Source organism: Perissodus microlepis, chromosome 18, assembly GCF_051167445.1.
Source record: "Perissodus microlepis isolate ML-2025 ecotype Zambia chromosome 18, ASM5116744v1, whole genome shotgun sequence".
In the NCBI taxonomy this organism is placed as follows: domain Eukaryota; kingdom Metazoa; phylum Chordata; class Actinopteri; order Cichliformes; family Cichlidae; genus Perissodus; species Perissodus microlepis.
Genome location: NC_140478.1, coordinates 14,629,091 through 14,655,750, shown reverse-complemented (window position 1 = coordinate 14,655,750; position 26,660 = coordinate 14,629,091). Strand labels below are relative to the sequence as shown.

Here is a 26,660-nt window from a genome sequence, read left to right as displayed (position 1 = left end):
TTTCTCAAAATGTCTCACAGTAAGTTCAGTTTAACCATGTGTTGCGTCAACCTGCTTCATAACCACTGAAGGGGAACTAATCAAGTCACTAAATAAGACTTTCAAATGCATTTAAAGTGCACATAAAACAGCATTTACTTTTCTTTGCTGCCTGCAGACATTATAATGTAATGTAAAGGAGACAAACGGGCCACAGAAGACAGTAGTAACATCAGTAACATCACGTTCCTGGTAAAAACAAAAATATTAATGACGGTTGAGGTTTCAGGGTCCTGTGGAGACCCCTCTGTTCACAGCTACACAAGGACTCCGTAACATTAACAATGCCTGCGTGTACATTCTGGACTGGGTCATATAAATGGGACACACAAGTTAAAGTGATAATGACATGACTCTGTTGGCAATTACATATAATTGCAGGAGAACAAGGTGTAGTTCACTGTGAATCAATCAATCAATCAATCAATCAATCAATCAATCAATAAACCTAACAATTTAAACATGTAACAGAATTTTCTGATCACAAAGTTTTCCTGTTCATTAAATCAATAAAATTACATAAATTGACTGAGTTAACAGGTCTCCAGTAAAATAACATGAAAAAATTCACAACTATACAGCACTTATTTAATATATAATATTATTAAATAGCTTTTATTCTAATTTGTAATACATATTAAAAATGAATACAATGAGTAAAAATAAACTGTAAAGTAATAGGTTGTGTAATTTTACATATTTGTTTGTTCATTAACTGACATGTTGCAAATTGAAGTACTGTATCAGTGTATTAATGCTGTATTACAGAAATACTATTTTAACAAGTATAACTCTGCAAAGGCTCATATCCATTAAATATACGATTTTATGTGAAAACATATCCTAACAATCAAAGTTCAGGTGATACCATTTGTAACGGGACACTGTAAATGCAATAACACTTTCTGGGAATCCATTAAATTTAAATGAGTGATCCTTTTAAGGTAAAGATAATAGTAAAGATATCAGAAATGTTTCTATAAAGTTACACCTAAAAATGTAAAAAGTATTTTTTTTATCATCACAAAACAATAATAAATTATAAATTATAAACCCAATTACTAGTTTTGCAATAGTATTAGGACTTTTTTTGGTTGATATATCATTTTATTACATATGGATTAAATTTCCAAAATGTTTTAGATAGAATTACATAATAAAACCCGACTAATAACAGTACTTTTCTGTAAGTTTAAGTGTTTACACACTTTTTATTTAACATAAAGCATACAAAAATTCACAGGATCTCTTGTAAATTAAAGCTACAAAACTATATTTAAAATAAAAGTTTCTGCATTTTAGAATATGGTAAATTTATATTATTTAACAGTCTTGTTCAGTATTTTTAATATAATATATTATATGTTATAATATATAATATAATACATATGGGACCACTATGGCTTTATGGTGAAATGATGTAGGCAGGAGCAGGTGTACATTTAACCAGAGTGGGTTCTGTTTTGTTCCACTCATGCAGGACCCTTCATGACATACTCTTAGTGGGCAGCATACTACATGTGCCTTTTCCACAGTCAGCCTGGATTGCAGGTTAGTACATTAGTATGTGGCACTTAGAAAATGTGAGCCCACACAAATTTGTAATATTTTTGTGGGCTCACAGTTGACTGTTTCTGACCATTTGGCTGGAGCACTATTAACATTTAGCGCTAAAGCAAGAATTTATGTAATTTCCTCCTAAACTCAAGTGCAAGTTGCACCATTAGCCTTATTATAGAAATGCCTGAAGCTGATGGTGTCCACAATACATATAAGACTGGTGTTCATAATCTCATGGATTGTTTCAAATGATCAGTTTGGCTTTTTCACTATGCGAAAAAAATTGCCACTACACCCTTAATATGATGACTGTCTTTTATTTTATTTTATTTTTTTAAAAATGAATTGCATTAATATAAAATAACTGTATTTGAAGTTTTATTTAAACGTTCGGAGACTGTGAGGGTTTACTCTGTTCATTTGTGAATATTTGTCCATAATGGCAAAATGGCAATAACAGTGAAAATCCTTTTAGATACTTCTAGTACAGGGGTCGGCAACTCTAGGCACGCGTGCCACAGTTGGCACGCGAAGGGTTAACTGATGGCACGACCATAGCTGGACTGGCCATCCGGCATACTGGGCATTTGCTCGGTGGCCCGGTGACTTTTTTTTTCTTTGTAACGGTATAAACAATGAAAGGTGGTGGATTAGCCAGATGCTGGTCGGCGTGTAAAAATAACTCAGTTGTTTGGTGGTGGCTATTATGTATGGAAGCCCGTTTCCGCCACTAAAACAAAAAAAAAAGGATCCATAACTCAAAATTTCGAGTTATTTTCTCGAAATTCCGAGTTATTTTCTCAAAATTCCGAGTTATTTTCTCGAAATTTCGAGTTACTTTCTCGAAATTTCGACATATTAACTCAAAATTTTGAGAAAAGCAACTCGAAATTTCGAGTTAGCGCTGCCAATCAGTAATCTACGTGAATGACGTCATTTCCTTGTTACCCGGAAGCTGAAGCCCTCAGCTACAAATGCTACAGCTAAGCTACCGGTATTACATCCAGTCGTGAATGCACAGATTGCTGAGTGTTTTCAGCCTGGCTTCACAAATGATGAAATCCCTGTGTTATTAGCCGAATCACATGGTGTTACTATCAGCAAACGTACTCGCGAAAGCGCCAATTTGTTGGGATCCGTTTTTGAGTGCGCGGTCCTCTGCGCCATATGCTTCCGGGTAACAAGAAAGCGACCTCATTCACGTATATTTTTGATTGGCAGAGCTAACTCGAAATTTTGAGAAAAGTAACTCGAGTTACTTTTCTCGAAATTTCGAGTTAATAAGTCGAAATTTCGAGAAAATAACTCGAAATTTCGAGTTATGGATACTAGCTGTTTTGTTTTTATTTAGTGGCGGAAACGGGCTTCCATAGGGCTTCCATATTTCCATAGGATATAAACCAAGTTTAGGTGGAGTTTATTTTCGTTGTGCTGACTTTTTACAGTCAGTTACAATAACTCGTACTGCGAACTAGCTAGCATGACGGAGTTTCTATACAGCTGGGCGGGTGCTATGATGTTACTGATAGTGAACTTCATTTAATTCATAAGGTTAGTTAGTAGAGTTTCCAACCATCCCGTAAAAAGACGGAATGTCCCGCATTCAGAGAAAATATTATGTGTTTCGTGTTGAGGTGAAAAGGGACAGTTTGTCCCGTACTTCAGCTAGAATGGAAAAAGACACAAAGCTGAAGTTATTCTGTTCTTTGCTGCACAGCTGCCTCTTCTCCTCTCATTCTCTCCCCCTCCCTCTCCCGTTTCTTCTTCAATCGTGAACCTGATCAATGATCAGCTGATCGGCTTTTCTCTCTTGTTTGTTTATCGCCCACTTTGCGCCAGAAAGAGGAAACCGGCGGATGTCGCGCTAAACAACAGCAGCACGTTTAAGCTTGATCAGCTGTTGTTAGAATTTATTTAATATTACTTTCTAGTATCAGCTGATGTTTGCTGGAGCTACAGCTGTGAAAGCTGCTGGTCATGATATCGGTTTGGTTATCTGGTGAGAGGGAAACATGAAGGTGAAACCAGGAGATGTCCTTACTGAATCATCAGAGCTGAACAGGTGATGGAGAAACAGGTTTACCTTTAAGGTGACATGAATGAGTTGAAGGGAAGTTATGAACTGTTTCTGAGAGACAAATAACACCAGGATCCTTTTTTTAATGTAGCTGACAGCTGGTAACTGTGCAGGGGCGGGTCTAGCAAAGTTTTGCCAGGGGGCCAGGTAGGGCATTAACAGGGAGAGGTGGGCACAAAGAAATACTTTCTTATTCTAATTTAAAATGTCAAGCTTTTATTAAATAATTATCTGAAGCTTACAACCAAAGTTTTTATCTGACGTAAAATGTATAGAAATCATACATATAACATCGAAGCAGCTGGAATCCACAGCTGTGCGTGTTCATGGAGCTTGCATTTTCACCTGCTGGACATCACTACCTGACAAGTTTAACTGTCTTCAGAACATTGCAGAGGCCTTATTGACAGGATTTGGCTCTACATATCTGTGTGAGCAGGTTTTCTCTCACATGAGTGTCCTCTGGTAGCCGTCTGAATGCTGGACACTTGGAGACCTGTGTCTCTGAGTGGGAGACCAGAGATCAGAGTGTATTAACAAACATGCCATATTGGCCCAGTTTATTTTTCTTATCATTGTTGTGAGGAGACCATAAATAGCATTTGCATTTTCTGTTGTACAGTTCATTTGCTGTTATGGAGTTCTTGTTATGGATAAAAAGTGTCTTTTTTTTTTTGGTTTCAAAATAGCTGATAACTATTCGCTGATAGCTGCCAACATCTGCAAACAAATATAATTCTATAAAGTGGTTCTATATAGTGTGTAACCGTTAATATAGAGCGTTATTAAATTTATTGCTAATGCAATCATATGGCACACTGACTTCTGAGGAAATGGCACTCCTCATCAGAAAGGTTGCCTACCCCTGTTCTAGTATCTACGGGACTACAGTTGTTTAGAGTTTAGTAATTATAAAATACAAATAAGCATGAAATTAACTGAATGGGAAGTGCTGCACTCACAGCATAAGAATGTCCCTTTTTCAGCTGTTCACAGATAAAAATGAGACCTCAGGTTCGCCCACAACAGTTTAAGAACCACTCCAGTGAGTCTGAGACAGCAAAAGAAGCTCTTGATTATGAGGATGCGGGCCATAAATTTGTTCAGGTATAGATGCCACAGACTTTACAGTGTAATTGTAAGCAAATCACCAAAACAGAGACTGAAATGGAATGAGCAGGGTTATTGGGTTTCTTTCAGCAGGTAGTAAGAAGCAAAAACGTTTAAGATAGCAGTATTATACTACCATCTGCAGGGGAAAGTACAACATTACATCTGCATAATGATGTAGTAGGTGAGAGGAGCAAGGAAGACTAATCAGAATTTCCCCAAAATAACTAAAACCTAATTTCTGTTTCCTCTGTAATTACATTAAAGGCGTATGCCTTGATGTGTACCATGATTTGGTAATCAGGGTGGAATAAATACCAACAAAAAGAAGACAAATGTCACATTGTTCAGCATTCTTCCTGTTTGAAATTATTCATTTCCAGGGAAACTGTTTTGATACAAGTGCAATTTAATGATTAAAACTTTCTTGCGGATGCAATCTTTTCTCTTTTTCTTTTTGGTGGGTGCGGTTAGCTGTTTGACCAACACAGACAGTGTTCACGGGCAGAGCTGATAAACAAAAGAGCTGTGACTGGGCATTATTCTTCAGTACAAATGTATTCAGCTGAGCTAACTGAGAACAGAAAGCACATAATGTAATAAGAAATGTAGCACAAAATATGAATTTGGTTTCCACCCCTGATCTTGCTTTGTGTGTCCTGTGAGGAACTTCTCTATAAATTATTGCAGTTTTGTTAATGTGATCATTGTTTCTTTAAAAGCCACCTCCTCATGAAACACTATAATTGTTTTTTATAGTTCAACATATGAGGGTTGATAAGTAATCATCATTTAATCATCATCATTCATCATCATTCAAATTAAAGTTTGAAGCGGGAAAGGAACCAAATCACTTTTGGACTCATTTTATGCTGTGCACACACATTTTCTCTTCCTTTAGTAGTTGGTTTAATTATAGAAACCAAGATTATAGAACAAATACCAAGTAGGTCTATGCATTCTTCTTTTTCTTAATTTGAAGAACAGCTTTAACAAACCGATGACTGTATAAAAAGTTTTTCTACATTTATTGTAACAAACGCAGATCGCTTGAATGCACCGTGGCGATTTGACAGATTTTACAAAGAGTACGTGAAAGCAACACGACTCTAGACACCGCACTGTTGAATTGTATCGCTCCGCCTCCTTTAAAGCGTTGACTCGTATGAAATAGAAAAACTCAGAGACAACATTTTGCTGTTCAAGCGATTTTTATCAAATGAGGGAAGTTTAAGACGGGGCTCACTCTACTTTCTGTAGTACCAAGGTTTATTTTGATAGAAACGTGAAAGTGAGCTCACTCGGTCCGACGACTGTTGTTTCTGTTAACACGTGGATTCATTCCCACCCAGGAAACGGCCTTTTTAATGTTTTTTTTTTTTTTTTTTTTTTTTTCAAAGCTGCCGAAGTTAACGACAAAACGAGGGGGAAAAAGTAAGAAGGTAGGTAAATGACTGTCATATTTTGTGCAATCTTTTGTTGTCAACTACATGAGCAAACTGAACTGGCTGCGAGAGGTAGTCCGCCGCATCCACGCATGCGCTCTATCTACAGTCGCTGAATAGGTGGAGAGGGAAGTTTAAAAGTTTGACACAACATTGAAGTAGCGTCGGTTTGTTGTGTTTATTTGGCGTTGTTTCACTACAGTGTTGCTGTCTGCAACACTGTAGTTCTATGCACGACCCTGCCAAAAAGTGACTGCAAGTGTTTGTATATGTTATTTTTAATGTCTAATAAACTTGTTCACATTAGTAAATAGGCTGTAGTAAACAGGATTTATGAAGGTGTAATATATAAAATTAAAAAAACAACAACTATTTTTCAGGTATCGTTTTCACTCTGATTTGTGTTGTGCATTATAATCAGTCCCGTTTTTTCCGAGTTAAAATATTTTTCAAAATATGTAATTCATGAGAGATTTTGACAGATTATAGGTTAACAAATCAGTCACAGTTTGAATACAAGTGTCGTGCCAAAAAGCGATTTCCTGTATTTGCCAAATGATTGTGGGAATTTAAACTTTTGTAAATTACTTGTTTGCCTATAATGTGTCAAAAAATATGTCAAACTCAAAAAGTAATGAAATAATTAAAGAAAAAACCTCCAGTAGCTTTTTTTTTCTCTCATAAAGATGAGTCACAGTAAAAACAAATCAATTTATTTTACAGTAACCTGGGCAGTCATAACATTTTGTATTATTTTATATATTTTATTAGCTGATTAATTTCGCAGCCAATCATTTGGTCTGTAAATTGACAGAAAACAACCCATGACAATGCTGAAACCACAATGAAATGGAAAAAGCACAGTGAGATGCATCACTGCACTGTAGCAAAAACAGATTTAGCGACAAACAAAAGAAGTCTCGTTATAGTCTGACACAGTGTTATGCTACATATTTTTGTCATGCTCCAGAGAATATGGACTACCTGCCAGAAAACAACTCCAGGTACAAAGACGTCGCCTACTGGGATGAAAGATACACGATGGAGCAGTGCTATGACTGGTTGGGGGGTTTCTCCAAATTCCAGCACATTCTGGAAAATTTTGTAAAGAAAGAGGACTCTATATTGATACTGGGTAGGTAGTTTTCTCTATTTTTTGTATTATTTTTACTTGTAACGTGTCCATTTGTTTGTTATTACCACAATATGGTGTACATAGAAAAAGAAAAATGCCACATGAACTTTTTTTGTGGGAAGCGGGGCGATCGTCCTGGAGAAATAGAGGTCGGAAATCCTGATCTGAATGGCAGATCTGTGTCACATGTCGGGCCTCATCTCTCGCCCCCGCTTCTTGTCACCTCTCCGCTGTGTGCTGTCACATAAAGGGACAAATCTCTGCCAGCGTTTCTCATCACGACTGTCGCATATCACCCTCACGGTTGTCATTACTGCCATTATAATCACTGTTATTAATTAAATCCAGCCAGGCAGCCGTTTGCATAGAAATGGAAGCGGCCTGAGTACTCTGACATGAAAAGTATTAATGCAGTTAACATGTGGCTGCATGAGAGCAAGAGAGTTTTTAAATCGGGTCCTTTACTTGGAGCTCAGTATTAACTGAAAATGGCCAATTTTCCTTAAACACCAACAACCATGATAAAACCCAGTACATCAGAAAGCTGGCAAATCGTGCAGCGTCTGGGACATTTATTTTAGACAAAAAAAATCTCCAGTGTTTATAAAACGTTATATCATCACGCTGGTGTCTGTTACTGTGACTCATTTGTTATGTTGACAGAATCCTCGAAAACAATATAAACGAGCACAAACCTTCTAATGGAGTAGATGATCTGATTTGATTTGCATACATTTGCATATTATTGTGCTGTGGTTCCTCACATTTACACCAAAATATGAGAATCAAAAACAATCTAAATACACATGCTAAATGAGGATTTTCTTCCACCTGCCTTATGTTGTGTGGTGACGCAAAACCTCTGGGGTGTCCTGTGCTGTTGGATACTGGGATGTTAGCAGATGATCTTTTTGGCAATGTAAGTTGCAAGTTGTAGAGCATCCTTTAGGTGTGCAACTGGACCAGCATCTTGGGCTCTATGTCTTGTCCCTTCAGCTAGTTTTAAGCACTCTTTGCACTGTTTCAGAGCTGAATTTCAAGCCATTAAGTCAAAGTTTTGAGATGCTAGCCTGAAATTATGACTTGTGGATGAAAAAAAATGTTTTGTTTTTCTCAGTGGTGGAAGCAAGCTTCCATAATGAACTGAGTGCTAAATTTCAGTACTTGGACTCGTTGGTAAAAGGAAACAGGAGTAACCATCCTTCCTTTATAAAGATATTTAGTATTTCATATTATTTAGTGGAGAATAATCCTATCAGGTTGTGTTTAAAAACATTGCTGCAAGTCATACTAAATACTCATCTGAATAAGGTGGATTTTATGCTTCATTTTTAAGAGAAGCAACACTTGATTGTGTGGTTGGTGTGTTAAATGGATTTTGTTGGAGTAGCATTTTTGTAAGTGCCCACAAGATGTCACTGTTGTATCAAGATGAATCTACACCCCCCACACCACCTGCAATACAGTTTTGTTTATGGTCCTGCTGCTCTGTCACACATAAACATTTGAATAGCGAACACTGTGTTCTGGCTGTTCAGCGTACACTTAAGTCAGCATAAAGAATGTGGCTGGAGAACCACTTAGCATCTGGCTATTAGAACAATTATGGTAGTGCTTTCTTGATGTTATGATATTTATTTGAAGCCAGAGAAATAATTTATGTTTGTATATATTATTTGCCCTTTTTCCTGACCGAGAATACGGCTGTACGCTTTTAGTTGATGCACTAATGAACCTCTCTTACAAAGAAAGATTTTGGACAGTGTAAATACTGCAGATGAGTTTTGTTTGCTGTCTATCACCAGAATTAGTTTTAGTTAAAGTCCATCAAGCTGAAATTGCACCTTTAAAGTTGTTTGTTATCAGGCTGTTATTACTTCTGAGAGGCACAGAGGGCTGCTGTAAGCCTGGGTGATGCATGCACAGTGTGTTAGAGGGGTTTGTTGAATGTGTGTCAGGGAGAGACAGGAGCTTTCTGTTGTGTTTTCGGGGTAGCCAAACCTCCTAAAGTTGGGTACTCATTTCTCAGCAAAAGGCTTTGTAGTTTGGTGGTCCCTTATTCAGATAAATTTGTTAGGCTCGGAGGTTTTAGGTTGGATGCTGATGGCCTGTCGCCCTGCTAGTTAGACACTTCTTTTCTTGTTTTAAGCTATAAGTTAGAACTATAGTATTCAGCCTCATTTTGTTGGTGTGTGTCACAGCACCACCTACAGCGGAGGCGTGAGTGGGCTCTGAGGCTCTAGAGTCTGAGATATAAAATAGGTGCTCTTTCCTCTTCTGCATTACACTGCACCAGGTAACACGTTCTTCGTGCTGATTTAAACCTAAAGGAGAGCCATTATATCGCTTGGGAGCTCTCATGTCTCCGTGTCTGTTCTCTCGGTCTCATGCATTTTTATGACCCAGCATGTGTAGCGTCTTCTTCAACAGCACACGTGCACAGATGCTTAGCTATACAGGGAAGCCCTCATGTGTGGTAAAGATCTCTTAAATGCTCATACTGCACCGGCCACACTCATTTGTAAAAGCACTAAACCCATAGAGATTATCGGCTTCTGTAAAATGACACAAAAACCAGCGCATAACTTGATGTAGAGGAGGGCAGACTTAAAGAGAGATTCAAAATGCCGCTGTGGTTTTTGTGTGTTAATGAGTGAACAAAGGGAAATGGAAGGAAGGTAAATAACTAATCAGATTGGGGCCACTCATCTGTCTCAGATGGAGAGGTGATTTCCATTAAGATAGTCTGTACAGCACGGGGAGAGAAAGAGAAGAGGCACACAGAGGGAGATGCATGAGAGAGCTCTCGGACATTTTGCTGCATCCTGTTGGCAGTTTTAATGTCTTTGTCCTTCAGTTATCTTTAAAAAAAATGTATTTCACAGTATTTCATATTCATCTGTAGACTGTCATATCACATCTTGTTGGAAATCTCTCTTTCTCTGTTTACCTGTTTGCTCCTTCTGTAGTTCTTTCACATGTCGCTTCGAAAGGCAGGCTTCCCAGCATCGTCTATTCTTTTCCCACCTTCTTGGTAACCATAATTCTGCCTTTTGACATTAGTCGAGTTTGTAATAATCTCGTGTTCAGCGGTTCCTCTCATCTGAAAGTAAATGAATTAATATCAACCTGTGTAGTCAGACACTGGTGTGAGAATGTGGTGTACACTACATAAAAAGACATTTTGGGCCACGCCTCTTACTCTTTGAACTCTGATGTTTTGATGCCTGCACAATCATCCAGGTAATAGCTGGTAATAGTGGTGTTTTACTTTTCTACTTAAAAATGTAAGTCTGGTAATATTGTGCGTGATGCAGTAAAAAGCCAGAAACCTTACCTTGCCGATAAACGTTGGTCAGGTGTGGTGGCATGAACCACAGTTAAGGATGTTTCTGCTTCATGTCATCCTCTTCTACGCAACTGTCCCAATTCTGGATACCTAACAGCGAGCCGGCTAAACAACAACAACAACTTGTTATAAGCTAACGTTAGCCAATGCTAGGGTAGAGTATCCTTAAAATCACACTTTTCCTCTGATAAACAGTTTGATTATATTCTCTCATCTTATGAGAGTTTATTTTCTAAGTTTCCAAGTCAGAAAAAAAGAAAGAAAACAGAATTGGATTGACTGCAATCTACTGACACCTAGTGGTGACATTTTACAAACTGTACCTTTATGAAAACTTTTTTCCTTCTTCCTGCAAGTAGTTAAAAGCAGACAGAAAATATAAAGCCATTGTTTCTATCCTTCCGATCATATGCTTTTCTAACATTTTTCTTTCGAGGTGTCATGAACATTTATGTCCACTAACAGTGTAGATACTGTTTTCCCGCTTTACATAAGAATACTCAAAATACAGTATTGATCCCGTAGTCCCTCATGATCAACAAGGCGGTAAGATCATTTACAATCACACATCCTGCTTGGATGCTGCATTGCCTACTTCAGACACCCACTTCAAGCACATTGACATTGTGTGTTGCTTCTGCTTTAAAATAATGCAAGAGTTCAAAAACATCTCTATAAGGATGACCCCCAAGTAATAATGTACTTGCTGTGAAAGCACCGATATTGAAGCATGCTGGATTATGAATAGGGCTACAGTTATGAAATGCTCCTGTGGGAAAAAAAACAGAAAAACTAAACTGAACCCCAGGTTCAGTAATTGTTATTTTTAAAGTCGTGTGCGGCCTCGTAATGTGTTATCGCTGCAGTCGACTGGCCTGGGGTGGTCTGTGTTACAGCGCTGCATCAAGCAGTCCCCGACCCTCCCGACTGACCAGTGTGTCACTTAGCAATAATACGAAGCAATGATCAGCTCACACACGCTCCACTTCACACACGGCTCCCTCTTTTACTGCCTGCTCCAGGCTACTGCCAGTGATGTAATGACCCCACATCTCCTAGTGGTCAGTGTGCTCATGGCTCGTTCCCCAAGGCGAGGGATGATGATGTAATGGCTCTTTCATCCTCAGTGTGAGTGAGTGTGTGTCTGTGTGTGTGTGTGTGTGTGTGTGTGTGTGTGTAGTTTAGATGTGTTTGTGGTAGTATCCCAAGAGTATCTATGCACCTACACAGAGGGCATGACATGTGATCTCCCCTCAGACTAAAAGCTGCCTCTGAGGGTCCGAAGGTTTACTTACATACTGAATGCATGCATGTGTTTAAACATCAGAAGAATGTTAAAATGAAGTGTAGCAGGAGGAAGCTTTGATGAAAACGTTACTTTCGTAGAATAACACACATACACACACACACACACACACACACACACACACACACACACACACACACACACACACACACACACACACACACACACACAACAAAAAATCTGCAGATTTTTGCTTTTATTATAATAAATGATTGATTGTTTCAACCAATTCTTAAGCAGATATGCTTATCACACACACACTCAAGCTTCTTGGTAGTTAGCTATTGTTGTTCTCAGTTGTATTTCATAGTAAACTACATATCTTTGTGTTTTGAAGTGATAACGATACAGCAAAGTTCTTCAAGAGGTCATCTTTGGGTTTTTGACATGTATACCACAAAATTAATCAATAGAAGTTTTGATCATTTATTATTAAAATTTTTCTTGCAAAGGTTTTTTTTAAACCTTCTGACTTACTCTTTGTTTATTATCTGCACCTTACCTCATGTTTCATCTCCCTATATGCTCAGTGTTGCACCCCTTTTTTTTAGCCCATCCACTGACATCACTGCTCTATCATTTTTGGGTGCTTTTAGTTCCCAGGGGTGATGTAAGGGGTGTTTACTGACAAAGGAAGTATTGTAAGATTACCCGTGTGACTGTACAGTCAGCTGTTGAGTGACTATCTCTGGCCCCCTGCTTTGACTACAATGACGCTATGTCTTTATATACAGAACATTACTACACACAATGCAACCTCTTATAGTCTCCTTTCTCTTCTCATATTTTGTTCTACACCAGTGATTCTCAAAGTGTGGGCCCCATGGTGGGCCACAAAGGTACTGCAGGTGGGCAGCAGTAATAACATACTAAAGTTACCCTCAAGCATGTACTCTTACATATTTATATACATTTATTTGTCTAGATAAAATGTACATCAAAACCGATGATAGGAGGTGGTGAGTTTGTGATGTTATGACTCTGACTTAAATTTACAGCTCTTGTTTTGAAGTGTGTGTCCCAGTGGCAGGTGGGTCACACATTGGGCTTGACACTGCGAATATGACTGGGTACCATTAGCAAACACTATTACTTACACTATTTTGTCTTCATTGTCTCACATCACCTTTCTCTACCTACCGTCACCTCACTTGTACTTTCTCTTCCCACCGATGTGCCTGTTTTCCAGTGTTTGCTGTTAGGATGGTCACACATTTGTCAGTCCAGTTCTACATATGGGTGCATGATTTGACTTGCTCATTTCGTGATTTTACTGAGGTGGTGGAAATTAGTCCAAAACCTGTAACCCCTTTGTGCACTATGGATGGGAACATTGTCATCCTGGCAGTCAGACACTACGATTAGGATAGACATGTTTCGTTATAGAATAAAGGCGATGTCTAAGATCAGGAGTGACCTACCTCAAAGTTAACAGATGGATGCAAACCATACACAACTGAGCAATGCCAACCTGATATCCTCAGTGTGTAACCCTTGCAGTCCTGTGAAACAATCAGTAAATCTGCTGTTGAAAATACATTCTTCTGTATGGTTCCCACACATTCAGAGCTATAAAGTTATAGGTTTTCAGGATTAGATGTCAGTGATTGGAAGATCCTTACAACGATACAGTTGGCGCACGTGCATGCCAAGATTTAAAATGTTCTCTAAGGCCTGATGAAAAAAAGGTTTGTGGAGATTTCTGGCAAACGATCCAAAAAGAAGTTAAAATCATTTTAAAGAAATTTCAAACAACTGCCAATTTGTCCATTACTGAAGGAAAATCATCCTGTAAGGTGACCATCTGATGTAAAAAGAAATCCTGAGCCAACATTATTTCATCGCAGGATATGCAGGTAACTCTGTCTGTTGTTGAGCACATGCATCTAAATTAAGATGCATGCATATTTGACCATCATAGAAAACATGGAAAAACGCCTTTTATGCCACGTTAGAGTTTTGTGTTTGAGCTATGGTAACAGTCTTCATGTTTGGCTCAGATCAAAGATTCTGAAAAAGGTTTTCAGGAGAGTCTTTGATACTTCATTACCATGCTACCTCAGGAACTGGGCAGTCAATCTTTCTTTGAATTCTGCATCCTGTCTGATCCCAGCCCAATGTGATGCCATATTCTAAGAGTTGAATATCAACTAGAAGTCGACATTTCATCATGTTATTGGTCAACTTAGGTCTAGCAGATGCACTATATTGCCAAAGGTATTCACTCACACATTCAAATCATTGAATTAAGGTGTTCCAATCACTTTCATGGTCACATGTGTATAAAATCAAGCACCTAGGCATGCGGACTGCTTCTACAAACATTTGTGGATGAATTACCACATGCTACTGTGCAACAAATGCAGTCATGAAATTTTGTCACTACTAAATATTGGAAACGAATGGGAACAAGAGCAACTCGACCATGAAGTGCTAGGCCATGTAAAATCACACAGTGGGGTAAACCAACGCTGAGGGGCATTATGCACAGAGGTTGCCAACTTTCTGCAGAGTTAATTGAAGGCCACATGAAGTGTGGCCTTCAGATTAGCTCAAAAACAGTGCACAGAGAGCTTCATATAACAGGTTTCTATGTCCGAGCAGCTGCATCCAAGCCTTACATCACCAAGCACATTGCAGAGTGTTTGATGCAGTGGTGAAAAGCACGCCACTGGACTCAAGAGCAGTGGCGTTCTCTGGAGTGACGTATCACGCTTCTCCTTCTGGCAGTCCGATGGATGTGTCTGTGTTTAGCAGTTGCCAGGACAACGGTTCTGGCAGTGTGAAGTTTGGTGCGGGGGGATTGTGGTGTGGGGTTGTTTTTCAGGGGTTGGGCCCAACTTAGTTCCAGTGAAAGGAACTCCAAATGTTTCAGCATATCAAGGCATTTTGGACAATTTCATGCTCTCAGCTTTGTGGTAACAGTTTGGGAATGGTCCCTTCCTGTTCCAACATGACTGCACCATGTCTGGTCCAAAAAGACACAGACGAGCAAGTTTGGTGTGAAAGAACTTGACCGGCGTGCACAGAGTCCTGACCTTAAACCTACTGAATACCTTTAGGATGAATTAAAGCGCAGCCTGGGAGTCTTCTCTTCCAACATCAGTGTCTGACCTCACAAACACACTTCTTGAAGAATGGTCAAAAAGTCGATAAACACACTTCCGAAGCTTGTGGAAAAGCCTCCCCAGAAGAGTTGAAGATGTTGCAACTGCAAACGGTGCACCCACATAATAATAAACCATATGGATTTAGGACGTGACGTCACTCAAATATATATGTGGATGAAGGCAGACGAGCAAATATTTTTGGATATGTAGTGTAGGTAAAAGGAAAGGCATTTATTTCTATGGGTATCAACTTATTTTTTCAAATAACTTTATACAGAACCTGTGAGAAGTAGGAGCATGTGGAGTAGGCAGCAGGATGTAATTTCAGCAGTAGCAGGGACGCCTTTAGTGAAGGTAATCATAATTTTTCTTCCTGTTGTATTAAAAACAGGCACACATTCAAATGAACAGACTGAAAATGCTGATGGGATGGAAAATCACTGGCATCACAGGGAGTGTGTGGTAGAGTAAGATCTGTGAAGTCAGGAGTTACTGTATGTCTTAGCAGCTGTCAGGAGATTCAGCTCATATCAGATACGCTTGTGCTCACAAGAGGTTCAACCCTCATTTCTCACTTCTTGCAGTTTTTGTATTGTTTGCCTGTTTTTTGGCAGCTGCTCACTTTTCCACTCGTCCTCCTTTCTTTTCTTTTTTTATTATTTCCGACCCTTCCTTTTCTCTTATCGCACCGTTTTTAAAAAAAAAATGTTTATTTATAAGATTTTAAGTTCAAAGTTACATAACGTCACACCAGACAAAGGACATAAGATTCAAAAACAATAACATTTAAGCACAGAAAAAAAAGAAAAGAAAAGAAAAAACAGAAACCAAACACACAACAACAAAAAAAACCCAAACAGGAAAACAGGAAAGAAAAGGAAAAAAAAAAAAATAAATAAATAAATAAAAAAAGAAAATACACCAGTTAGCCAGTACAAATCAAAAGTTCAAAAGAAACACTATTGTCCAAAGAAGATGATCTTCTGTGTGAGTTTAGACAGGGCAACAGAGAGTTCACCAAGACCAGAAGATGTGGGAAACATGTCCAGGAAGGAATCAGGGTCCGGCAGAAGTGCAGTTTCACACAAACACAAAGTGCAGTCAGATGGGTTAAAGTTTATGTTGAATTCCCATTAATATGATTGAGAAAAGGGCCCCAGATTTCGACAAACTTAAAATGGGTGTCAGCCAAACGATAACAAACCTCTTCAATATACAAACAAGCAATCATCTCACGTAGCCAAACCCTGAACAATGGAGGAGATGGTGATTTCCAGGCTCTAAGAATAAGTCTTCTAGCTACAGTCATGCCAAACATTAAGGCTTTCTGAAGAGGACGTCTGAGTGCCAATGAGGTTAGGGAGCAGCCTAGCACTGCAAGTACACCATCCGGCTCTAATTTTAAGTCATAAATCCGGTTATATATATTAAATATCTCTGCCCAGAAACTCCTGAGTGTGGGGCAAGACCAGAAGGTGACCAAGGGTTCCATCCATTGCTTTGCATCTGTCACACAAAGACGAAATAGACGGAAAAATGCTGCATAGCTTTGTTTTAGAAAAATGCAAACGATGAAGGACCTTGAACTGTATAAGTTGTAGTCTGGCATTAACAGAGCATTCTTTAATCTTCTTCAACCCATTGGCCCACAAAGCATCCGATATGTCCACTTCCAAGTCCTTAACCCAAGCATCCTTGATGTGGTTAGTAGGTGGTATAAGTGTAAAAAGTGTAGTAAATTGGCTGATTAGGTGTTTGGAAGTGGGATTTTTAATCAAATAACCAAAAAGTCACTATGAGCAGGGGGCTTATCCAGATGGGTAAAAGAGTGTTTAACAAAATTCCTAATTTGTAAGTATCTAAATAAATGAGCAGAGGGGAGCATAAATTTTGATTGCAGCTGAGCAAATGAAGCAAAACAATTGTCGATGTAGATCGCACCGTTTTTACATAGACAAGCACATGCGTGCGTGCACACAGCTCCTCCCCACTGTTGGAATAACAACAGCCGCAGAGCTGTGAGGAACAGCTAGCTTTCAGAGCAATAACAAAACCCAGAGACAAGCCTCGACCATTTCACGCCTGCCCTTCCTTTTTATTGTTTGCAACCCTTCCTTCGTGTGGCGTCTGAAGGTGGCGCATGCCTGAGACGATAGGCTTGTATCAGCTCAGTCCACCCTGTCCCTTCGTGTCCTTACCTTAGGTTGTATTATCTGTATTTCATGTAATTATTAGTGACCTGATTCTGTGTTGAATGTTTAGTCCCAGAGGCACAGACAAGCTCTGATAAGTTTCATGTTAGTTGGAGCTGCTGAGCAAAGGCAGCAAAGGTTATTTTGTCTGCAGTGTCCTCTGGCCTCGCGCACACAAACACCACTGCAATGTTTTTCTTTAGATCAGCTGAAACATCTTCAGCATATACAAAAACTGCAGAAGTAGAGGAGCATTCTCTGTGAATGGAAGGTGGTTTGAATGAATGACTGAATGAAAGAACGAAGGGGGAACAGAGGAGGTGAAGGCGAGTGTAGCTTGAGGCGTATAGATTCTTACCCCATCCTCTCTGCTCTCCCACTATCTTCCTCTGCTACCGAACCCTCCCCTCCTCTCTGCTTCTGCATTGGCTGTTTTCAGTTTTCAGGGAGCCCTCGCCATGCAGCAGTCAGTAAGTCAGTAGGGGCAACCCTCCCTCCAATCCACCCTCTCCCCTCCCTTCTTTTTGCTGCTGTAAGGAGTGGTGCTGTTTATGAATGAGCCTCGGAGCCGCAGAGTGTGAATGAAAAATAAGAGAGTGAGCAAGCAGATAGCGGTGCATGTTGAATGAAATGCAGCAAAAGCAAGGGTTAGAAAAATGAAGGAAAGATGCTGAATGAGAATGAGAGGAGTGGGGAGCAGTGAGGAGGTGCTGCGTTGGTGGTGGTAGATGATAGAAATGAAAAGAAGTGAATAGATATCAGAGTGATAGTTGTGCTGTAATTTTGTGTTCTGAAGCTGTCATTGTCCAGCCTCACGGGTATGCAGATCAGGGATGGTGCTAGGATGGAAGACACCTGAAAAAGGGGCTCCTTTGCCTGCGAGCCAATGGGAATCCTCACTACCAAGCAAACACATACATACACACACATGCATACGCCAGCCTCTCTGCAAGCTGGTTCTCTGTGCTTTGAATAATAACGGGGTTACCCGGGTAACCAGGCAAGGATGATCGATGTGCCTGTGCCTGATAAACAGAGCGCAGAGGGAGTCGCTTGTGCGTCTGTCTTTGTGTGCTGCAGATTTTCTTATGTCGCAGCGGCAGTTTTTTGGTTCTGGGAGGATACGAAGATTTTTTTATTATGAAATCACTGCCGCCCAATGATATTTTGTGTGTGTGTGTGTTTGTGTGTGTGTGTGGGAACAGCTCACAGGATGTATGTTTAAAGGTAGTGTGTTTACTGATGTTTAGGACTAAACATCCTTTGCGAGAAATGTGCGGTCACTCCCACAGACCATCCGTGGGGGTGATCACACACGCCGTCCATCCACTATCCTGACTCATTCACTTACTGTAATAATATAGCTGCTTGAAGTGGAGAGATTTCAAGGCTGTTACTCATGCACATAGAGTGCAAATTATACAGCAAACTAATGAGTCTACTTGATTCAGTCAAATGTGAACTGCATGCAAATATGATTTTACGAGTGCTGCTGTTATGAGCCACGGTCAGCCGGTCTGTTGGGGACGGAGGGTGTAAAAGATGTAAATGTGGTGAAGGTATAAAAGGAAAAGAAAGTGATACGCTCTTTTGGGGTCATATAGCAGAGGTAGTGGTAGTGATGAGGTACTAAAAAGGAACATTTTTTTACTATTTTAGTGCCCTGTTTGTGGCACAAAACCATGTTAGCATTGGTGTCACAGCCACACAATTGAACCAGGAACCTTTTGCTTGCAAAGCGAATTAGTTAACCACTATATTATAGAAGGCACTAACATTTGCATGTGTCAATAATGGTAATACATTGTGATACATCACTAGTTACAAATACCTAAATAATGTTTAGGTAATAAGACAAACACAGATTGTATATTTAGAAAAAGTAGATGTGGTCAAAGTGATGTTGGTGAACATGTTTTGCAGTCGGGTTGGAGACACAAAGCGTATGATCATGACCGCACGGAAGCTGAGATTCCCAATTTTTACACTGGGAGATGCTCCAGCAGCTGGACAAGGTGAGACTTTCTGGAGAAAACAAACTCTGTGATCCCTTTTTCTTACTGCTTAGACTTCGAGCGAATACTGCAGGGAGTCTACAGCAACCATAATGAGCCCTCTTCACAGACACTTGATACTTGATTTTCACTCATCAGTCCTCTGGCCTTGATGTCTTGGAAGTTATGTGATCAACGGCACAAGAAGTTATATTACTGCTTAAAGTATAATAAATAATAAAGCTTCTAATGTGAACAACGCTTTGAAGCTGACGTTTAGTTGCTAGCGGACATTCCAAGCTCTTGTTGCCTAGGTAACCCTTAAATTTGTTTGCTGGTAATTGGTAATCACTCAAGTCACTTGCCTTAAAATTGACAAAAGTTGACAAAGGTGGGGACAGAGTCACTAAAAGTTGCTGACTGTCATTGACTTTCTGTGGCGTCTGGTTGCCACATCACTGTGTAAATGCAGGTTAATACAGTTTAAGTGGGTGAGTTATTTGTAAAAAAAATCACCTGTACAGTTTAAGGTGGAAATATAGCAGTCAAACCATTTTTTTGTTCCAGGTTTTAAACATTTCCACATTGAAGTCAAAGTAAAGATTTTTGCAGCCACCCTCAAGTGGCCATTCAGGGAACTGCAGTTGCAGCTGTTGGGAATTATAATATACAAACATGCTGTGTCTGTACTTTTTGCGTGTTAAAAAAGTAAAGATTTGGTGGCACAATACAATGAGTAATTCGGTCTGTACAGATGACAAACAGTCCTGTATTATTTACCTCTTTTTTTGCTGTCTAATCATGCAGGTAGATTTGCTTTACATGCACAAGCTTCGAGATGTATGTTTTAAGAAGTGCCACCACACAAAAACAATGACAGTGAATAGATTGTTTTTGTGGGGTTGCAGCATTGAAGGAATTGCATGACAGATTTCAGCAGCACCTCTGCTATCTGGAAACAGTGTCCTTGATAAGCTGAGCAAACAGCAGGCTCCTGCAAACACACTCTCTATCTAATTGGTAGTTTTCCACTAAAGACCGTTTCCCACAAGGTCGATGGATTATCCAGAGTAATGGGCGTGCTTATTATAGATGGTTTGCTGTTACAGGAGATTGTACAAAATGTTATTTTCGGTGCTGTTAAAGCAAAATTCTGTGTAATGCAGAGAGACACACATATGGCAGTTTTAATTCAGCTGTAGCCCTGTATGAGTGCCTGCAGATGTTCTTTGAAGCATTAGTGGATGGTGCTGCGTATTTCTAGGGGTGAATGTGTAAATTAAAGTGCAGGCTTTAATGTGAATTTAAAGAGATGGGCACATTTGCTGGTTTTATAACAAGCTCAAAACTGGAGAAGAATTTATATAAATACAGGTGACTGGGCTTCAAAAACACCTTACCTCTTTCTGCACTGCTCACTCCTGCATTGCTTAAGCCTTTTGCCCTTCCTCCCTCCCCTCTTGCTCATTTCTTCCTGTCCTCCCTGTCCCCACTCTGCCTCCCCCAACCTGAGCAGAGGAGGAGGAGGAGGTGGAAGGTAGAGTGACTGCTGAGAGGTGCATCTGCAGCTAGAGTCACCTCTCAAGAGCTGATGTGTCATGCCGGAGCTTGCTGTGCGTTGTGCACAAAGACATGATGACCTCACAGAAGGGTCATCTGAGTGCGTTCGTAGTCGTACTGCTCTTTTGTCATGAATACCACGAGGCAAACTTCCCTTGCTGTGACAATCGCTGTATGTTGCAGCACAAAGCGTCACTTCTCTGTGACCTTGTACGCTTACATCTGTGATTACAATGACGGCCTCTGTCTGGAGAACTCAGCACTGAATATTAAAGCAATGGCTTGGACTTGTAGGCACTGATGAAGACTTAGCAGTGCTCATTTTGGGCGTAACAAATGACAAAATGTACAATGCAGATGCACAGGAGACATTAGAAATGGCACTCAGTGCTGTTCTTGTGGCTGAAAAGCATTAAAATGACTCACTTTAATGGTCACACACATTATTTTTCACTCAAGATAAGCTCTTGGGTGAAGTTAAATGAGGATGTGCTTGGATGTAATAACTCAGGCATATTCAGATGTGGTGATGCAGCACAAAGATCGCAGCCACAGCTGAGTACACTGTCTCCAGCAACCCAGGCTCGGTTTTGAAGTGTTATATCACACAGCCACTGCAGTGACAGCACTACTTACAACGTTACTGCAACAATATTATAAGGCATAAACTTACGTGTATATCCACTGCATGCTCTGAAACCACAGGCATGCATTTAATTGCACTGTTTCTTAGTACAAAAGCTGTACAGATGGAGGAGTAAAACTGATAAGGGTGTTTTGTCTCTGTCACCAAAGGAAGAAAGAAAAAAAAAGCATTTTGAGAATTTGATTTTGTTACTCGCTGAGAGATGCGCTCATCACTGTGTCTGTGTGAGTCTCGGTGTCACCATTAACCTATCATGACATAGCTCCGAGCAGGGAAAGCCCTATCTGCTAGGTAATAGCACTGCTTTTGCGTCACTGCTGTCCCTCTGGCTGTCACTGGTGACGCACTGCCACTGCGAGCCTGCTGCCGTAACGTTACCGAATTCAATCACCTGTGAGTGGGTGTGCTTTTGGCTACGTGTCTCTGAATTAAAGGACACTTCACAGAGATATTGGCAGTGAACTTTATGTTGTTGGGTAATGTGCTCTTAAAGAAACATAAATGTTAAAGAATAATTGATGTGCTTTACAGCACTGTGAGGCCATAAAGCAACCTGATGTCTGTTAAATAGCATTTAGTAGAGCCAGCTAGACCATAGATGTAAGCATTAGTAATAACATACTCCAAGTCTATCTAATGATTTATTGGTATAAAACTAACAAAAAGCATTACAACTTAAAGACTAAGATTCTTACAAGTGTGGTGTGCAGTTAAAGATTTAAAATAATCATGTCATATTTGACCTCTGACCTCTCCTTCAAGGTCAGTAAATTGATCTGAAGGTCAATGTGATAATATTATACAGAGCTATTAGATTAGATTAGATTAGATTAGATTAGATTAGATTAGATTAGATTAGATTAGATGAAACTTTATTAATCCCTCGGGTGGGTTCCTCCGGGAAATTCAGTTTCCAGTAGCAAAGCACCGAGAGATGTTGCATGTTACAGATACATTAAGGGGAATGAGAGTAAGGATATAAGCATAAATACACCATATATACACATATACACATATATAGATACAGAATATACAATATGGATAAATATACAATATGGATATTACTACTGTTGTTTACAATGACAACATATAAATGTATAGGGAATGATATATGGGACGTTACTTTGGACATCTGACCTCTTCTTCAAGGTCAAATAAGTTCAAACATTCATAAAATCTCTTTTGTCTTTAAAGCTATGCTTAATTTGTGCTGCCTTTGTTTGTATTGGTACCATTTAGGAAATAATACAAGTATATGCGGATTCTAAGGGTGGCTTCACACCTGCTGTGTTTACTCCGTTTAAATTGAACTCGGGTTCCTTTTCCCCCTATGTGCAGTGTGTTTGTGCAGGTGTGTGAACCGGACCTAAACAACCATACCAAGACCCTTTGGAGGAGGTCGTCTCAGTGTGGTGCCAAACGAACTACAGAGCGGTTTGTTGTGAACATGATCTGACCCCAATTCAAACCCGACTACTAGATCTGCATTACAACTTTGACCTAAAAGAAATGTTCTGTAGCCATGTATGCTCTGTATTCTCAGTGTGGGATAGTACTATATATGTGCAAAGATCTATACAGGCTAGCAGCTAGCTGCAAAGTTTATAAACTCATCAACTGATTCAGACCAGAGTAAAAGAACTATAGGTGTGAAAACGCCCTAAATGTCACATTATAGTTTTCATCCAAACATCGTGTCATATTTGACCTCTGACCTCAGTTTTACCTTTCACATCTGCCTTATTTTCAAGTTGAACAAAGCAAACAAAATTAATATATACAAAAAAACCCAATGCTACTAGTACAACAAGCACAGGCACTGGGAAAAAAGTGGACACTTTTCAGTGTTTTTAACATTTGTTTTCACTTCAGCTCTTTTTATGCTATAGCTTCTCCTCTTCTGCTGGCTGATGGACCAACAACAGCACAAGCGAGAGCAGTTTTACCACATATAGTTAAGACTCTCCCCATCTGACAACAGATAGTCTCTGCAGGTAAATGGGCAGTCCGTAGCTGCTACCATTGCAGGACCAACATTTCCACATTAACCTCTCACTCCTTCCCTCTAGCATGTCAGCCTATAAGACCAGAACCGGTGCTATATTTTCCACATATGTCTCCAAATCCCCTCGTCATCCTTGTCCGTAAGACCATTACTGCAACTAAGTCTGTAAATACAGCATTTTTGTTCTCATGTGCTTGTGTGTGTGTCGAACAGGATTTTTAGGAGACTGCTGGCGTTCTGCGATGCGGTCCTCAGCAATCTTACATAATGCTGCTTGTAATGCTGCAAGCACAGACTTAACAGACCTGCACCTCCACCTCTGCATCCTCATGTCAGCCTACATGTCTGTCTGTCTCTCTCTGCCACTCTGTCCTCCTAGTTTGTGTGATGTGCCTGATTATCCATCAGTGTATCTTTTTGTCTGCTAACATTTTTGCCTCTCTGTCATCGTGCGTCCACGAGTCTGTTTGTCATTTGCTAATTCTCAGTCTGCCTTGTTCGTAGACTCGGTGCCAGTCTTCTATTTGTGCTTTTCTTTTCTTTTTTCTCTAAATCTCTCCTCTCCATCTCTTACTTCTGACATACCATGCATAACGGAGTTACTTTAGCTTGGTCGTGATGTTCTTATGTAACTCTCCGTTCGCCTTTGCGGTCTCACTCGTCTCAGATGCACACATAACCGTGCTCTCTCACACACACAAAAGATGGATGATTCTAGATAAAAAAGAAAATTGCCGGTTTTATTCACTTAAAATTGAGATTGCAGTTTCCTCTTAGTGTTTAGTGAAAGTTTTTCTGGGTAATTTCTCATGGCCCTTATAGCTCGACCAATTGTTTTTAAGTCTTCAAATTGTTGTTTACGGGGGGGAACTACAGTTTCTCATCAACAGCAGAGTTTTCTTGATTGTTCTGTCTCTTTCTAACACATGCTAGTTCTGTTTCTGTTGCCTCTGACTGTGCACAGGTTATCACACTGTGTAATGAAGGATTGTCACGGAGCAGATCTAACCTTCTCCTTCAGATGCTGCAGGATGAGGTTACATTGAGGTGTGAAGCATAATTGGCATTTGGATACTTAACTTTTAGCTCTGAAATGCTGTATAAATACATTATAAACCCTATGACCGCTCTTTCTGCTGTCACCATAGTGACACACTATGGAGAGTCTGAGAGAAATGTGAGACCCGCTTTATTAAAAACAGCCGCTCCTTATTTGTCTATGTTTATCTGGGTATGACTTCAGTGTGGTGGGTCTGGAAGTATCGAATAAGTTGTCACAGCCTGGTGAACAAATTCACCTTCACAATGAATTCTTATCACAAGTAACGTCTGTGACCACGCCTACACTTATGTAACTCGATTTCTGATTTTCTGAAACACAGTTAATGTCTTGTTCTCACAGTCGACTGCGTCATGTGTAGGATCTACTTGGTTCTTTTTTTTCTGTTAATGAAATTGTTAGAATGAATCTGAAGTTCACATAGAGGTCAGGTACGTGATGATAATAATAACAATACTAATAGTAATAATGATAATTTGTACAGCTCCTCTGAAACGATCCAGTTAATAATTTTACATGAGATATTATGTAGTCGTGGAGATCTGATTATTCCACGCAATAATGTGACCTGTGACCTGCACCATGCTGAATTCCTCTCAAGGACGCGTGCTCTCGGTACCTTTTCTCTGCACTGGCTGTATATATTACTGTGGCTCTCAGTGTTTCGATGAACTGACCAGAAAGTAAATGCGGCTGTTTGTTAAGACAAGTTAAAGAGCAGAGGGAGAGCGAAATGAGATATGTGTGGCGAGAGATTGAATTGATTAATGGTGCAAGCCACTCAGTGTGTGGACTCTGGCCACCTGCACCCTCTGGTCAATCAATGCACATGACTGACTTCAACGAGCCTGAATCTGAGGCGCTCTTTGTGCTGCTCGGCTTGAAGCTTGATGTTTCTGGCATACAAATTGCTTTTAAACCCTTTTCGTTAGAAATGTTCATGCTACTCTTTCTGTCTGAATACTTCAATATATTCAGGGATTGAGCTCTTTGCATATTGACATGAGTACTAATCCGGATCATCTTACATATCAACAGTTTGCTAATGAAATGTTTGGTAACATTACAATATATCTACAGGCTGTGCTATAAAACAATGGCTGAAAACAAATAGCTTTGATGACGTTTATTACAGTAATTTCTGTTCCCCCTCTGCTTTATGGAGCTTTGAATTTCAGTTCACTGTTCAGCTGTACAGGCTGTATGTTTGTTGCTTTAGTGCACTCTTACCACTCAAATGACATAATTTTAATCTACAGAATTAAAAACGCTACCATCAAACTACAGATAAATATAGTAAGCAGCTAGCTGGAGAACATGAGGAAAAAAACCCACAGCTCGATATGAAAGCAACTAAAGTTTCATAACATCAGCCTGTCTGGTTATATGTCACTCTTGTTTTCCTCTTGTTTTCGTAGCCACCTCATGGAAAAATGAGTTCCTTTCAAAGGGAAAACATGTTTCCTACCCTAGCTTAAATTAATAATGAAGATAATAATTACTTGCAGTCCGGTATAATGCATAAAGATTGAAGACTTGGACTCATGGCTCATCTCTATAATTGGATGCCAGAGAGAGACAAATGACACCTAAACAAAAGAATAAATAATTAAACACAAACTGAGCTAGAAATATTGACATTTCCATGTTAGAGTGGAACATAATAATCAAAGGGGTGAGGGTAAAGTGTCACACTGCTTGCTATGTTCAAATTACAATGTGCCCTCTCTTATTGTGTCCCATAGCGTTAACTAGAAATAGAAATGCTCAGAGGAATCTCGCACATCGTTAAAGCTTGGCGTCTGTGCTGCGTCTGTAAGTCACATGGTTTACTTTGGCTCGGTCTAAGTGCTAAAAACTGTAGTGATGAGTGAGCATGTGTTTTAATAGTGCGGCAGATAACTGGAGCAACCGTTCAAATTAGATACAACACGAATGTGTGTGTTTGTTCTACTGAAAACAATGAATTTAAAAGTATCGTTAGCCATTTGAAGTCTGAAGTGAACACTGTTTTCAAAGATGGTTTAAACACAAAACATCGGATAGATGCAATGAGCTATTTATTATGATGA

General features: G+C 39.6%; 1 protein-coding gene across 1 annotated transcript in view; it reads left to right on the top strand.

Annotated features, from left to right (window-relative positions):
* Window positions 1-151: 151 nt before the first annotated feature.
* ece2a (endothelin converting enzyme 2a) overlaps window positions 152-26,660 on the top strand; it is a 106,326-nt gene continuing 79,817 nt past the window's right edge. Inside the window, exons 1-3 of the mRNA XM_084913268.1 lie at window positions 152-1,590; window positions 6,187-6,228; window positions 7,202-7,366. Coding sequence (XP_084769394.1) covers window positions 7,207-7,366 — 160 coding nt within the window. The 5' untranslated portion in view covers window positions 152-1,590; window positions 6,187-6,228; window positions 7,202-7,206. The remainder of the gene's footprint in view (window positions 1,591-6,186; window positions 6,229-7,201; window positions 7,367-26,660) is intronic.